At 38.8% G+C, this 17,056-nt stretch overlaps 1 protein-coding gene across 1 annotated transcript; it reads right to left on the bottom strand.

The window, feature by feature from the left end:
• Positions 1-3,388: 3,388 nt before the first annotated feature.
• Positions 3,389-15,296, bottom strand: LOC308082359 (uncharacterized protein). The gene is made up of 4 exons (XM_080424083.1): positions 15,088-15,296; positions 13,872-13,999; positions 9,847-10,044; positions 3,389-6,418 (listed from the first exon to the last, which is right to left on the bottom strand). The coding sequence occupies exons 1-4, from the start codon at positions 15,212-15,214 to the stop codon at positions 6,377-6,379; spliced, it is 495 nt and encodes a 164-aa protein (XP_080280209.1). The 5' UTR covers positions 15,215-15,296; the 3' UTR covers positions 3,389-6,376.
• Between the last annotated feature and the right edge of the window lie 1,760 nt (positions 15,297-17,056).

Genomic DNA, 17,056 nt, shown 5'->3' with positions numbered 1-17,056 from the left:
GTTTGTTTTGGTTTTTTTTTAGGTGCCAAAATCCTCCATCGACCTCCATTATACATTTCTGAACTTTTAAAGGAGTATATTTCTAAAACTATGAAACATTTCAAAGATTCATTTTCAGGCAAACATGTTCAGTACAGTAAGATGAACATTTTTTGTATGAATGGGGTTACTAGGTGTAACGAACGAAGTAAAAGTATAGACAATTGGAAATACTTGTTTCTGAAGTACAGTACTTGAGTACATGTACTTGGTTACTTTACACCACTGCAAACAATCTTCCACCTGCTGTTTCTTGGGGGGTTGCCCGTTGGTCCGACTGCCCGTTATTCCAAAGTACGGTACCATGAGTCCGAAAAAGGTTTCCATTAGTGTTCATCTTTCCTGACGCCTTCCAAACTATACTGTTGTGAAACCTCTATTGAAGGAAGCCTAATTTAGATTGTGGAGTATAAGATTCTTGAAAAACTTTGTTTTCCAACCAAAATAAACAAACTTTCTAAATGAGAACAATCTTCTGAAGAACTTGCAGACAGGTTTCAGAGCTCTCAACGGGGTAGGGCTGGCCTACATCACACAGTCACACTTGTTTATTGTTCCTTCAACGAGCCCTTTAGATCCTCTACTGTGGGTTTGTCCTGATGTAACCCAATAGAGAATGGCCAGATGCGGTTTTCTTCAATTATGGAACACCTTACATAAAAGACATTAGAGAGGCAGGCTCTGTTGAAATCCTCAAACAACACATATCTTTCTAACATATTGCACCATTTACCACCATTATTTTCATGTAAATGTTTTTGCATAATGTGCTTTACTTATTTTTTTTTGCTGCAGCACCAACTTGGGAGAATCTGGGGATCTCCATATCTGAGCAAGTGTTTCAACCAATCCACAAAGCCGATTGACTGACAAACACACACACGCACATACAACGCACACGCACACACACACACACACACACACGCACGCACGCACGCACGCACGCACGCACGCACGCACGCACGCACAAACATACATACATACATACATACATACATACATACATACATACATGATACATACATACATACATACATACATACATACACACATTCCTGGTCTTAAGGGGTCATCTAAAATAATATGATGGAACAAGCACAGATGGATCACATTTTTCTTCTTTTTCCCCACACGTTTTTTCATAGATTTCTTTCCATTTTAAAATACAAGACATACAGTGACACGCAAGAAAAACAGTAAAAAAAAAAACGAAATAAAACAAACCCTAATATCTGCCCACCCACCCGCGCACCAGCCCTGAGGGGAGAAGAATAGACTTGTAAGCAAAAAAAATAAATAAAAAATGCATAAAAAAGTAAGGGGAACATTTACCAATCGATTGCAGTTAGAGAATTAATATATGAAAGAAAAGGGTTCCAAGTTCTAAAAAAAAAGAAATTCAAGGAAACTGTAGTTGTGAATTTACATTTTCCTGCCAACCGTCAAAAGACCTCCCTGGAAATATTGTCATTTCTCAAAAGTGAGCAGCATGATCATGAATAAATGTTGTCTTCAGAGTCAGAAGAGCAGAGAGAGTCTGCCATCACTTTTCCTGCAGTCTCTTCTGCCAAGGCGAGACTGCAGGAGTTATATTAAGCACATTCTCCCGTCTTCTCCATGTCTGAGCTGAGCTGCATAACGTGGAGAAATGCACTATAGGGCTGCCTGTCACCTCGATCATCGATTGATTCATTGAATACTTTATTAGCTGTTTGCAACCAGTTTGCAACCCAAGAAAGCCTATATATGGCTTGTTTCCATTGGGGAACTTTGTACTCAATTAATCGAAACATTTAATGACAGACAAATATACAGTAACTATGCAAAAACATCATAAAACAGTTAGAAATCAACAGGGGCCTGGGCCGCAGCGTGCAAGGGTTGCCAGATCTGCTTATTATAATTTCCCCGCAAGATGTTATTTGAAAATAGCCGATCTACAAGATCGGCTATTTTCATCAAAGACGATGGATTTTCATCAAAGCCGATGGCGGCCATATTTGATTTGGCCATTGCGCCATTTGTGGCACTATGGCGGACGAGCACCTCTTTGATTTTTCATGTCTAGGTACCCATTGACTCAGTTCAAGTGAGAAATTCCGCTGACACCAAATTGCGAACGGGTCTACAGGCCAGGTACAGGACTAAATGGAGCCATGCTAGTCCCATAGTGGATCCTGTAATCAACCTCATTCCATGTTTAAAACTACAGTGACGCCATGGCAACTCATTCAAGTGTGAACATGTAAAGTTCTATCTTCTCATGTGAGTCTGATGAAGGCCATATTGTTGCCCGATTGTTGATTTGAGGTCTTTTGCTGCCATCTGCTGGCCATTTACAGAGCTCAGCAGGACTAGCTCATACAATACTTGTGAATGGACATCACTGATTGTGCCGTTTCCTTTACATTTATGCAGTGGTGTAAAGTACATTTACTCAAGTACTGTACTTAAGTACAATTTTGAGGTACTTTTACTTTACTGGAGTATTTCCAATTGTCTATACTTTTACTTCTACTCCACTACATCTCAGAGGCAAATATTGTACTTTTACTCCACTACAATTACTTTGCAGATATAAATTATATTATAAAACATGAATTAACCACTTAAGCCCCATTTTATACATAGGCAATTTGAAAATAGCCGATCTACAAGCTCACAACGTGTCGCATCGCGACGCGTTGTGAGCTTGTAGATCTGCTATTTTCAAACATTTTGCACTTTTAGTTTTGGTACTTTAAAGTATATTTTGATGCCAACACTTTTGTACTTTTACTCAAGTAACATTTTGAACACAGGCCTTTTACTTTTAACAGAGTATTTTTATGTTGTGGTATTACTACTTTTACTTAAGCAAAATATCTGAGTACTTCTTCAACCACTGAATTTAAGGGTGTTTTCTATTTGCGTAATTTACTTTTTATTTATTGTTTTGGTCTTTCTAGTAAACTCCCTAGAGCCTGTTAGGTCTAACGCATTTTAACTTCAATCATTCAAGAACAGAGGTTCTACAAAAGCAACATGAGCTCATCAAAATCCAATGTGTGAACAGTCCACTCGTTCAATCTGTAAATGTTTTAGATATTGATATATCTTAATTTATTGCAATATTTATTATGCTCAAGATTGTATTAGAACATAAGATTCTCACGTGTAGAAGCAAGAATGACACTATGGTCAATTATTAGACATTCTGATTGTTCTGCCTTTTCTTCTCAGGAGGCGAGTGTTTGCTCATGCTCATCAATGTATTACACCTGCTTATAGATATTAAGTACCAACTTTGCATATACTTATATAAAATATAACCAAAATATTTACATTAATATAATCAGCAACGATTAGCCATCATTTCAAATACATTTTATTAAAATCAAAATGACAAATCACAACTGTAAACAGTGAAGGCCACAACATTTCCCAGAGGCAATTACAGAGGTATCCCACAATGTGGCGTAATAAGATTTATGGAGTGTTCATCTATAAGAGTCATGCTCAAGAGACATCACAGTTCTCAGTGGAAAGACTTTGTCCATGAGGAAAAGAGGCAATCCCTTCGATGAGTCACATTATTTACAAACCATTTCAGGGCAAAACAGGTGACACACTTGGCAAGTCTGACTTGATGGTGTTTTACAAACTAATATTTTAAACAAACCTTCATTTGCTTTGTCAAGAACCCCTACAGTATATTCTCTGGAGGTGAAAGATTAACAATGTCAACTTGACCAAAACATTTCATAGAATGGGTGCAACAGTTAATCGAACTAAATTGATTTGATAAAAAAAGTAGATCTATAAGCGTGTAGCTTGTAGATCGGCTATTTTTTGCAATTTTTGCACAGCACTGTCGTACGACAAAGTATTAAATAGACCAATTGATTAAGCGTAGTCGATTATAAAAATTGTATTCTATGTTTTCACATTGATATATAAAACCCTGAATAAAATTCATAAACCCCCCCGATTACCCCCCACAAGCTTATGAATGATGAAGGAATGGAGTTTAAGTGTGACCTACTGTATGGTCTCTTTCAAGTATTGCAGATTGAAGTTCCCAGAAGTTCTCGCCCCTCCCGTTTTTTAATGCGAGAACTTCTGGGAACTCAGATTATAGGTGTTCTAAATCTAGGTTTCACCTTCACCTGGTGATAACATACAAACATTAAGACTACATGCAGTGTGGTTGTCATGTGGTGGTGCACACAGCCCAGTTTATTTTTAGTTTTATGGGTCACTTGGTCAAAGCTCGTCCGGCATACAAATTGCTTAGTTTCATTTACCTCTAAGGGTGTGGTTCCACCGAAATGGAATTTTACCTTTTCAATGGGAACGGAGCGGTTTGTTGGCATTTGCGGATTGCGGGAAAAAAAAGAAGCTCCAGTCTGTTCCCATTGAAAAGCATTGGCAGAATTAAAGTTCGGTGTGACCGCACCCTAAGAGTGTAAAGATTGACCCTTGAGTTAAATCAAACTATAAAAAGCATTATTCTGTCTATACTTTAGTTTTTTCTTTTTTAATACCCACTGCTCCTGAAAGGTATGGTTTCATTATTCTCTGAACCTGAACTAGAACAATTGAATTAAATAGCAGGGCTTTTCAAATGAATAATCGAGCCTCGAATAATCATCGGCGTTGGGTGGTGAAATGTGCAATTGATTGTGAAATCTATATACAGATGTGACATTCCAAAGTTTCAGAGAGCCTGCCATTGGCAGAGGGAAAATTCACTGATGGTTTTCAACGCCAGACAAAAAGATGCCAGGGATTAAGTGGTTAAGAGCTCCACAAGTCTGACACACTTTCGCCATGACGGTGACACATCACCGATGCTTGTTTCGCTGCTGAAATACCACCGGGAGTATTATACCGGTCCGGTAGGCTACATGAGTCATGATTCATATTTCATGTTTGACAACATTCAAGTACAACTATATCAGAAGGTGTTAACCTGTAGGTGAAATAATGGGTCACTCCACAATAGTTACAACATACTGTACAACATGAAATAAATAAACGTTCTCGACAAATCGGTGGGCGATTGTACTGAGCAGCTCTGACAATATGTGCACAATTTTCTTGTGCAAAATATAATAACGGAATATAATCGAAAATCGGCCACTTTTTTAAGACTGAAAGTCGAATGTAATTTCTGAAGACAGTTGACAGCCGTACTAACTAGAGAGGCAGGTCAGTCTCTTAAAAACCGAGAGGAATCTTTTGGAATGTCTTAGGAAAAGGTGTCTTTTAACCTTCTAAAAGCCTATAAACTTGAAGCATTATTATTTGTATTACAATACATTTGTATTACGTAAGAATAGTTTTCCTGAGCACAACATGATCACCCTGTGCCAGTGATGCTTTGTTGACTTTGTAGATTGTCAACCTTAATGACCCCTTTTAATGACATGATTGAACATCAAGTGAAAAGGGTGTCTCGCCAAAATTGGTGACCTATTGAATTCTATGACTCAGCAGCAGTCGCACGTTGATCCGCTGATGGCAGGCGATGTTGAAAGCCAAGGTAATTGATTGCGTCATGTACCGCATATCAAAATATGCCAAGATGTGACCCGACTGTAAATATAGCTAACACAATTCAACACCAAATATATACAGCCTGAGCCAACAGTCCTAGTATTCAACGGTAACCACTTTTGTTGCAACACCAGGAGACGAGCTATCCCGAATCGGGTAGTTTTGAAAATGTATCTTATAAAGCATGAATACCCGTGACTGTGTATAAATGCTATCCATTTCTTGCAGGTGGTCTTATTTTTGTGATGTTATTCCCTTTCGTTTTTGGGGGGGAGGGTGGGGGTATACTTAAAAGTACAAAGGCTCAGCACAGGATTGTTCTCTTTGGCTACAACAGCTCAGCTGGGCAGGAAGGAAGAGGGGTGTGGTGTTACTGGTATTTATTTGGTCAGACCCACCGTCTAGGTCCAGGTTTTGACAGAAAAAAACCCAGGTAAGCCTCTGATTGGCTGGGCTGTAACAAAAGTCCATGGTTGGTCTGTGGTTGGTCAATTCCCTATGTATGTCAAGCATTAAAAAAAAAAGAAGTAATTGGACCATAATCACTTTTCAATAGTTGTGCCCCAGTCAGATGTTAGATAATGCATCTTAAGTGTCTGGTTATTGCAATATTAGGGACTAAGTGACATTTCTGTCTCCAGCAAAAGTAAAGATTTGTACAAAGTAAATCTGTACTGACAACAGCTTTATGGATTATGGAAGACTCATTTTCTAATATCTTTAGGGTCAATTGGAAATGGAATCAAATGTATGACATCAACGGCGTTGTCCCCAGACCTTTAGCGTTGGTTGGACATTATCCGGTCACTTGGGGCCTTGGAGCATTTGCCACTGCGTCCTGAAAGAACGCAAAGGAAAACAATATCACTGATTAACACAATTTAACACAGATCGCTTTTACCAGTGACAAACAAAACGTGATCATATCATGAAACTAAACTACTGGGAGATTTTCAGTTATAAAGCCCTGAATGTTAACAAGAAATTCTATATGTGTGTGTGTGCGTGTGCGTGTGCGTGTGCGTGTGCGTGTGTGTGCGCGTGTGTGTGTCTGAGTGTGTGCGTGCAATATTTATCTATCTGTGAAGCAGATTATGTAAAGCAGCTAGATTATAAAAAAAGGCAAATACTTTGCATGTCCTCCAACAGCAGACCTTGTAAATGGTGTTCACTACATCATTCCTACTTGCAATTACTGCACATACTGAATTAATTGCAGTAATAAATATCTGAGTGAGGTCTGCCCAGTCAAATGAGTCAGTCTGCTTATTACAGCAGATTAAACCAGTTAAAGGAGAACATTGCACTTTTGTGTGGATTGTGCAATCATTACTGATGGTCAATGTAATCAACTACAACTACAATACAATCCTTACTGCATACCACATGGATTAAAGCAAAATGAACCCTAAACAACTAACACATGTAAAATGATGATGTTTTAGTAATATTGTCCCTGCTGTTCTACATACTGTACTGCCAACCAGGTGAAGAAATCACAGACTGAGGCTTTAACCTTTGCTTTTATATGAAATATCCGAGACTATAAAGATTTTATGGAAGATGCTTCGGAACACATTGCTAGTTTGACCACTTCAAATCTTAAAATAACCCAAAATAGCCGATCTACAAGCTTTCAATGCGTCAGAGCTTGTAGATCGGCTATTTTCACTGCGCAACATGCTTCCATAGAAGACATGCTGGCTTCTATGGAATCCAAATGACTGAAATCAACTTTAATCCATGATACTATTGATGGAGAAATCAGAGTTCTCTCTCCCACTAAACAGGGCAGTGCCCACATGTACCAGCGTGTCTTGTGCTGAGGTTCTCATTGGCAGAGAGATGTACAGTTACAGTACTTCAGAACAAACACCAAGACAGTTGAATCACCAAACATGGTTTGTGGGTTGGTCGTGTGACTACATGTTCCCCATACTTCTCCAAATGCCTCACTTTACAGTAGAGGTGCAACAGTTAATCAATTAATTGATTTAATTGATTATAAAAAATAATATTATAATATAATCCGACCATAATAATAAAATGACCGATCCCTATTTTTGGGCATTATAGGCGAAACGTTTCAATATTTTTTTCATAATGAGAATCATCTTTATTGTCTCATCACAGGTTTACAGATATACAAGCTCACAATGCGGGCTTGTAGATCTTCAATTTTCACTATTTTTGTACGACACAAAGTATAACATAGGGCTTAAGTGGTTAATCGATTCATTTGACATATATTGCTTTAAACCCATTAAAGCCGGGAAAGCATCTGTGTCAATTTAGGTTTTTGCGTTGGCTATTCAAAAATTTCAGATATACAAGCTCACACAGCGCGTAACTTCGTGCCGCGCTGCGAGCTTGTACATCTGCTATTTTCTATAAATTTTGTAAAATCTTGAGTGTGTGCGAACTACTGATTTAGAAGACATTTTAGAATCGGCCTGGGGTCTTAATGAGTTCTATAAAAAAAAAAACACGGTTCTCAATTATTTGATAAAACGAGAAAGTAACCAATAGAATAATTGTTAATGAAATAAACTATAGTTGCAGCCCTACTCTACAGCACTAGGTGGCATCTTCCCATGACCAATACAGTACATTCTGTTTATTTGTTATTACCATTATTATTTGTCAACAATCAGATCATCTTGTACAGTGCAGAGAGCATGATGAGGTAACAGTTATAAAATAAGGACGTCATGCTTAGTAGCACAATATTTGCGGGTAATGCAGTTCATGCCATGGTTCGGTTGAGTTAATAATTGCTGCTACAGTATAAAGGGCAGACAGATAAGATCTGATCAAACACATTGGGTCAGTGTAACCAAGAGCCGTCTTTAAACTGTGGAACATGTGTGACAGCCATGTCTAATTGGTCTGACTGACTGTGAGCATTGAAAAGGGTTAGGGTTAGGTTTACACAGTGGTGGAAAGTAACTAAGTACATTTACTCAACTACTATACTTGAGTACAATGTTGAGGTATACTTTACTGGAGTATTTCCAATTTTCTATATTTTTACTTCTCCACTACACCTCAGAGGCAAATATTGTACTTTTACTCCACTATAATTATTTGAAACCTTTAGTTACTTTGTAGATTTTTATTATTATTATTACAAAACATACATTAACCACCTCAGCCCTATTTAAACGTTGGCTATTTGAAAATAGCAGATCTACAAGCTCACAACACATGTTGTGAGCTTGTAGATCTATTTTCAAAAGATTTTTCAAACATTTTAGACCTATGATAACTTGTGAAACTATTCTGCATAATGAGTGCTTTTACTTTCATACTTTTACTCAAGTCAATTTAGATTGCCGAACTTTAACTTGTGACAGTGTTTCCACAGTATTGACACTTTTACTTGTGTGAAAATGTAGTACTTTTTCACACATGTGTGATTGACCATCGCCTGCCAAGGCTGAAATTCATATCTTTGTCGTGCTGAATGCAGGCAGAGCAGAATGTGACACTTATGGAAATCAATTTGCTGCTTTGTTTGTTGTCTGTCTGAGTGGATGTGGTTGTCGGTCACACATGAGCGCTCACTAAGGAAACTGCAGCGGATGACAGCCAAGTGGGGTCAATGTCAGGTAAAGAACTAGTAGCCAGCACTCAAAGAAATGTCCTTTGTGTACTTTTAATTAAATACAGGCACAGGCAAACCACGAACGGCGTTCAGCCTCCCTCGGCGTGACAATGAAGACACGGGAATGGCTGTGATGTTTGTTTTCTAGTCAAGTGGCTTCAATTAACCACATAATTCTTATCTATTGGTTGTTGTCGCCCGGTCAAAGCTAGGCCTGTCACAATTATTACATAATCGTCTGATCGCAATTATTTGAGATAATTTCAATTATTTTTGCATAATCATCATAATCGTTTCCATGTTGAAAAATGTGAACATTGCACATTTTCAACTATTAAAAAAAGCACAATGCACATTTTCAACTATTAAAAAAAAGCAGAAATAGCAGATCTACAAGCTTACAACCCGTCACTGATACGTGATATTTGTGTGGATGTTCTGTTCTGAACTTTATGTGAAATAACACCTGTGGCTTTAGTTTCAAAACAAGAAGCATTCGGTTTGGTCTCATATTCAGAGATGAAGTAATAAGGAAGCAGGGACAAAACCAGTAAATAAACAACATTCCTACAGTGACGGTGAACTAAAACGTGTTCTAGTATGTCCTTTCAAGGCCAATAACGATCTCTGGTAAAAAAATAAAATAAAATAGTACTCACCCATCCTTGAGGAGGTGGATTTCGATTGAGGAATGAAATCACGGTATTCTGCAACGCTGTCCCGAGATGTGGCAACGACTTCTTCAAGTAGAGACCCAGAGCTATGGCCGTCCTGGTCATCTGGATCTCTGGAGTCACCTCGGCCGTCTGAGCCCGACACAGGGCCTCCACGTTCTTACTGAACACCTCCTCCACCACCTGAGGACAGAGAAAGAGAGTTTTTGATTGATTGAATACTTTAATAGTCAGAAAGGTAAAACAGTATGTGGTACAGTCAGACATTAAGGCTAAAAGGATGACACAAAAAAAAGTCCTGGGGACATCACCCAAGGCTGTACTTAAGTGTGACTGATTAGCCAAAATGTTAGACAGACCCTGATGAAGACCTTCTAGGTCGATACGCGTTGGTCATAATTTGTTGCCTTGCTCTAAATAAATCTATATATTTTTTCACTGAAGACGGAGTGCCTCGGAATTATTTTCTTTGCAAGTCTGCAGTTCACACCTTTTTGGAATCAAGCAGTACTTCTTTGAAAACCCTTTTTTTGGTTCATAAGTCCTGGGGACTTGTTTCCATTGTGGTCCTATGTATTCAGTTCATTTGCATAGCATAACAATTTAAGACAATAACACATCCCAGAGATAGAAATGCCATTAAATGGGGGTCCGTAGCCTAATGCATGTCAAACTGGGTCCTTGAAATTAAAATGGTTGAAAATCACTGCTAGAATCTTCTCTTATGGGGGTCCTTGGCATACATTTTCAGATGGGGGTCCGCGGACCAATAAGTGTCAATTTGGGGGTCCTTGACATGAAAAAGTTTGAGAACCACTGCTCTAGTGTTGTGGCTGTGTGGGTGTCACTCACTTTGGAGAAGTAGTTAGTCAGGTATGAGGCCATTGAGGGCACTGTTAGCCAACACTAGAGCAGATGAGTCAGTATGCTACTTCTGATAAATGATTGAGAGACAGCCAGAGTGTAACTGTATAAAGAAAAGGTTATGTACAGTTATAACCAACGATGCAGCACTAAAATATGAAAAACATGTCCACACACACTGTGGATATTATGAGCAGGTTTTGAATCATCTGGTTTCCTCTTTACTAGCTGTGGGTGCACAGTAGCTACACAAAGTGGCAAGTATAAAAACATCAAAGAAAGTGGAAATAGCGGCACCCAAAAAGTGAGATGTGAGAGTGAGAGTGAGATGCACAATCATGAACGCTTGCGATTTCCGTGAAATTTCACACGCACATTCCCTCTAGGCCGAGGAAGAAATGCCACCCTTTTCACATTGGCCTGTTATAGCCCCACCAGCAGGTCTAATTTAGCAAAACACATTTTCGGAACAAAATGCCTCAAATCATGAATGCAGTGTCCGATTCCCATGAAAGGCCTAAGAATAAATGGCACCCTTTTCACATTGGCCTATTATAGCGCCACCAGGAGGAGACCTGTGCTTTGAACAGTTAAGTTGGTAATATAGCTCAGTGGTTCTCAACCTGTGGGTCAGGACCACCAGGGGGGGGGGGGGGGGGGAGGGTCCCCACGTTATTTTAGTGGGGGGTCCCCAGATGACAGTGAAGCGACAATTTAAGGACTTTTAAGACCTTTTTAATACCTCAAAAAAAGAAAAGAAAAAGTTTTATAAATTATTTTGGGGGGTCACGGCCTGAAAAGGTCGAGAACCCTTTATATAGCTAACAAATAGTTAGCCAATGTAAACTAAAACTGCGTTTAAGCATTATAACATTACCTACAGGGCCAGCTAATGTTAAAAGTCAAAACCACATCAAATAAGGTTAGTCAGCCAGCCAACACAGATACAAGTAAATGTCCTCTGATGACATCTCTGGGGATAGGACGCTGCTCTTAAACTCTGTATAGAGGAAGAGTGGTGTGTAAACATTGCACAACAACACTACACAGAATGCAGAGCCCTTTTTAGATTGTTGTTTAAGTTTACACACAACTGAAACTGAAAGTCATATACTGTACATGTCATGTCATGCCCATCTTTCATTTTCCGTTTCTTGGAAACTGTTGGTGAAGGGCTCTGCATTCTGACCGTGTGTGTGGTTATGCCTAGTCATGGTTACAATACAATATGCGGAAGGTTGGACAGGTATACAAATTGTGTTCTGTACCTTTATGGAATGACAATAAAACTCTTTTGAGTAGTAATGTACAGGCGCACTTCGCACTTGCAGAATATAATAAACATATGTGATGTATATTTATTTTTTGTTATGGGGTATTAACCAAATATTTACTTTTTTACTTGTGCATTTTCTGTTTCCAGGAAGTGAATGTGAAATTGTTTATTTATGTTTTTGGTGTCTTATAATCCCGTAATGGATGGATCTTAAGACAAGACACCAAAATAAAAATGCATTCATTCATTCATTCATTCATTCATTCATTCATACAGGAAGTATTGCTGAAAATAGAGATTAGCCGATACAAAGACAAAGGTTTTGATGTTGCTGTTATCCTCTCAGTGGAAAGTGGAAGTGGTAAACCTTGTTTATTTTGCTTCCGTGATGTATATACAGACGTTCTGTATAGAAGTGTGTATATCTGTCTCTTATATGTCATCATGATTTGTGTGCGTGGACCTTCCAGTTTAGTAGACCTCGTATTGTGACTTGTACATCCATGTACTGTTTCTCATGTCTTATTAAATAAAGTACATCAATCAATCAATCAATCAATCAGTATTAGGGCATAGCATCTTTATCTAAAACCCAGTAGTGTAAAATATGTTTCTCCCGTTAAACAAATGTGTTACGCAGCATTACAAATGTAAACCTTTGCACAATATTATGCAGTTACATCATAAAACTGTGGCTGGGTTCTTCTTCCAGAGAATTGATTAACACACTCACCGCCAAAGGGGAGAATTCTCCCCTTTTCAGTCAATGGTCTGAACCGCCAAAGGGGAGAATTCTCCCCTTTTAATTATTTTTCTTTTATTCTGTTTTTGAATTCCTAAAAAGTTTCTCTAATTTTTTAGTATAAATGTATAACCCTAACCCTAACGAATTAATAAAAAATAAAAAAATAAAAAAATAAAAATCCATTCACTTCAATGTTAAAAAATAAACGGACAAATAATTCACATTGTTTCTATAAAAAAATGATAAAAACCCTGGCAGTGGGTGATTTTATTATGAAAAAACTTTGGCGGTGAATGTTAAGAGACGTGAGACAAATAATGTTGAATCTCAAGCATGACTTCTTCAAAGTGAGTGACACCCACAGGTACAGTACCACCCAGATTTAGAACAAACATGGTAAAGTTCTCATTCTAGTACTACTCTGCCAAAAAAATGAGGAATGCCCTGACACCATCCATTAAAGGATGTGAGTCCCATCTATCAGGAGAGCAAAAGGGGAGGTAAATGTAATTGTCACATCTCATTTGTACATATCGTCTGTCGTTTGTGTTTGTTGAGGACACGTATTATTGTGTTAATTTTTGTATGCTATGCCTATGATGATTAATTGAATGCATAGGACCACAATGGAAACTTTTTTGAAATGATACTGAAACTGTCAGCAGAGCACCATGATGACACTACAGTAACAGTAACTATGTACACAATATTTTCCACAAGCAGACGTTACACCCTGTTACAATCTACAGGTTTAGGAAGCCTACAGTAGCACAACAAAACTGTGTGTGTGTGTGTGTGTGTGTGTGTGTGTGTGTGTGTGTGTGTGTGTGTGTGTGTGTGTGTGTGTGTGTGTGTGTGTGTGTGTGTGTGTGTGTGTGTGTGTGTGTGTGTGTGTGTGTGCCACCAGGTATTCCTAACCTTAACCTCAGTAAAACTATGCCTAAACCTAACCTTATTCCTAACCTTAACCTCAGTAAAAACGAATACAAGAACCGCTGGGGGCGAGCGGTCCGCTTAAGAAATGGTGGCGAGTGTGTGTGTGTGTGTGTGTGTGTGTGTGTGTGTGTGTGTGTGTGTGTGTGTGTGTGTGTGTGTGTGTGTGTGTGTGTGTGTGTGTGTGTTTACATGTTCTGCTGTAGTCGTAAGTAGCTGTCTCTTCACATCCTGAAACCTTGGATCGGTCATCATCCCGTCAGCCACCTCCTTCAGCATCTCAGCCAGTGGGACAGGGTCAAAATCAATTGCGTCTGAATCTGAAAAGAAGTACATTCGTTACCCCACAAAAGTAACTGTATAGAAAGTAAACCTTGTTGTAACCTAGAAGGATACAGTAAGAGTACAGGCACCTAATTGGGGGCACCCAATTTCTATTTGATGCTTTCGCAGGAAATAACAGATCGTCAAGCTCACAATGATCTGCTATTTTCTGCAAAAGCTTTCCCCACAATACAGATGCCATGGGGTTTAAGTGGTTAACCTCCTACAGAGCTAGACTATTTTCTCTGGTGGAAGAAGTACTGAGATGTTTTACTTAAAGTGAAAGTATCAATTCCACTATGTAGAAATACTCTGACTGTTACAAGTAAAAGTCTGGTATTCAGATGTACATCAGTAAAAGTACTCATGCAGAATGTCCCATTTCAAAATGTATAAACATCTTTTGAAAATAGCATAAGCTCACAAGGCGTCGCATAGCTCTGTCTTCCACAAATAAATATTGTGAAAATAGCAGATCTGCTACTTTCTAAATGTTTGCCTCTTTCTTATATTATTTGACAATTTGGCCAATGTTTGTTAGTATAGTGTTGTTTACTTTTGATGCTCACTCTTCATACCAGTAACCTGTAAGCTGATTGTATGACATTCTGTATAGCAGTGTGTATATCTGTCTGTCTCTTATATGTCATCATGATTTGTGTGCATGGGGATCTCAACAAGCTCAGTGCTTAATGAGTCTTCCAGTTTAGTATACCTTGTATTGTGACTTTGTACTTCCATGTACTGACGTTCTCATGTCTTACTAAATAAATTACATCAATCAATCAATCAAGCATGCAGTAATGGAGTTTTTCTTTTCTTTTCAGTATTGAAAAGTCCTTTAATTGTCACTTCACTGTCACACCCCCCCCCCCCCCTCCCAAGAAAAAAGAAAATCATGTGGGGACCCCCCTGAGAGTTGAGAACCACTGGCTCTAATGTGTACAGCAATGACCACATAAAAGCAACAAATATAAGTATAACAACAAAATGTCAAATTGACATAATAGGCAATGATATCATTCATTCGCCCTCTGTGACTCATACAGACATAATACACAATATTCATATTGAATACACACACCGTCCCCTGGTCCATCGGTCTGAAGGCAATCACTGTCCTGGCGTCGGAATTGCACCGGTCCCGTGTCGTCGTCGAAGAGACAACATATTATTGCTCTAGTTTGTAGCTCTATGTCTCTAGGAGCCATGTTTTAATTTAACTAAAGAGAAACAGAGCAACACACACAGCTTGTTAAAACACACACAGCTTGTTAGAACACAGTCAACGCAGACGCGCCTCGATTCGACTGTTGACTGACTTGAGTTGAGGCGTGTCTAGGTTTCTAGACTTCGTCGCACGACGGTGTCACGTGGTAATAATAGCAGATCTACAAGCTCACAACGAGTCGCGTCGGCGTCGCGTTGTGAGCTTGTAGATCTGCTATTCTTTTCATTTCCGGTGGTGCGCTACTAGGCATGCGCGACAGTGCCATGATGCCATCTCCAGCGTGATGTAATTTGAGAGTGACCACAATAGTTGTTGACTCCCACCGTAAGAATGGAATGTGAACATGCTCGTTCTATCTCAATGAGATAGTTCCAGTGTTTGGAACTATAGCGGTCCGCTTTGCAGCGAGATCAATGCGTGACATAACTCTCTCTCTCTCTCTTGCGTCTGGCCATCTCTAGACTGAAGTTGATGCGGATGATGTGATTTCAGGTATTGACCACTAGAGTGCAGCACTGACCCGTTGTTAAATCACTAAATTGCACTGGCCCTAAGATGCTGCTGTGTGAAGCACTGCTGGTTCTACAACATGTTCATATCAAGGACCCCCAAATTGACCCCAATAAGAGAAGATTTGTGTTTAAAAAAAAAACACATATCCATTGTTTTGTTTTATTTTTTGACATTGTGTATGTTTTATGTTGTTGTTGTTATTATTATTATTTATTTATGTATTTATTTATTTATATTGCGATCTTTTAATAACGCTATTTGAAAGAAAGAGACAAACTATAATAGGTTCACTGCATTCTAATCCCAGTATTTGTATTATATAGTTGCTAATGGACAAAAAACCTTATGCCTCCAAATGTTTTTTATTTATTTTTTATTTATTTTTTATAGATTAATTTTGAAAGTGAAAAGTGAAAGTGGTGAAATGTAGCCTATCTGTGTGGCTCTTTATGAATAGTGAACCAATGAAAAGTATTAGAGCAACCGGGATCCAGGTTCTTCTCTTTTTTTTTTACATCTTCTGAAAATTAATTAAAACTGGGAAAGCGTCTGTGTTATTTTAGATTTTAGCCTTTAGGGCTAATCAAAAATAGCAGATGTACAAGCTCACACTGCCAGCTTGTAAGTTGTACATCTGCTATTTTGAACATTATTGACATCTGCTATTTTTTTAACACACCTCCTCTCTTCTGGGGGTCCCAGGCACAGCACAGAACTTTTTCAGATGTGGGGGGAAATGTATATCAATTTGGGGGTTCTTAATTGGCACAAACAAAGTTTGAGAACTACTGATTTAGAAGGCGTTTGTAGAATCAGCCTCAGGTCTTAAATAGGTTAACCGTTTTAATTTTGAACATAAGAGGTTTCCACCAGTCAGAAAACCACAATAGTATTCAAGGTCACCCTCAAGGTCAGACCACTTCCTCTCCTCTGTCGCCCCTGTGGTTTAGAAAGCTCTGACTATGAACCCATTAGGAGGACATGAAGGGTGTGGGGGGGGGGGGGGGTCTGACAGTCAAGTGCACAGAGAGACCCAAGGTCAAGGAGCAAAACGGTCTTTAACCACTTATATGGTTGAGCTGAGTCCCTCAGGGCTCTAGGCTAGGGTCTTTTCTGTTTTCTGGAGAAGGCTTTCGCAGGAAATAGCAGATCGACAAGCTCACAACTATCTGCTATTTTCCGGCGAAAGCTTTCCCCACAATTACGGATGCCATGGGGTTTAACTGGTTAACCTCCTAAAGAGATTAGATTATTTATATAATCAATTCCACGATGTAGAAATACTGTGTTACAAGTAAAAGTCTGATAT

This window comes from Gymnoscopelus braueri (genome assembly GCF_963280865.1).
Source record: "Gymnoscopelus braueri genome assembly, chromosome: 3".
Taxonomy (NCBI): Eukaryota; Metazoa; Chordata; class Actinopteri; order Myctophiformes; family Myctophidae; genus Gymnoscopelus; species Gymnoscopelus braueri.
The sequence above is the reverse complement of the archived record's forward strand: the minus strand, read 5'-3'. Positions and strand labels throughout refer to the sequence as shown.

What these genes read in the sequence shown, in the direction of transcription:
- LOC308082359 (XM_080424083.1), bottom strand. Translation starts at nt 15,214, where the DNA reads ATGGCTCCTAGAGACATAGAGCTACAAACTAGAGCAATAATATGTTGT. An exon ending in GACCGATGGACCAGGGGACG is followed by an intron (nt 14,000 to 15,087) that starts GTGTGTGTATTC and finishes ACTTCTTTTCAG; the next exon opens with ATTCAGACGCAATTGATTTT. An exon ending in ATCCACCTCCTCAAGGATGG is followed by an intron (nt 6,419 to 9,846) that starts GTGAGTACTATT and finishes GCGTTCTTTCAG; the next exon opens with GACGCAGTGGCAAATGCTCC.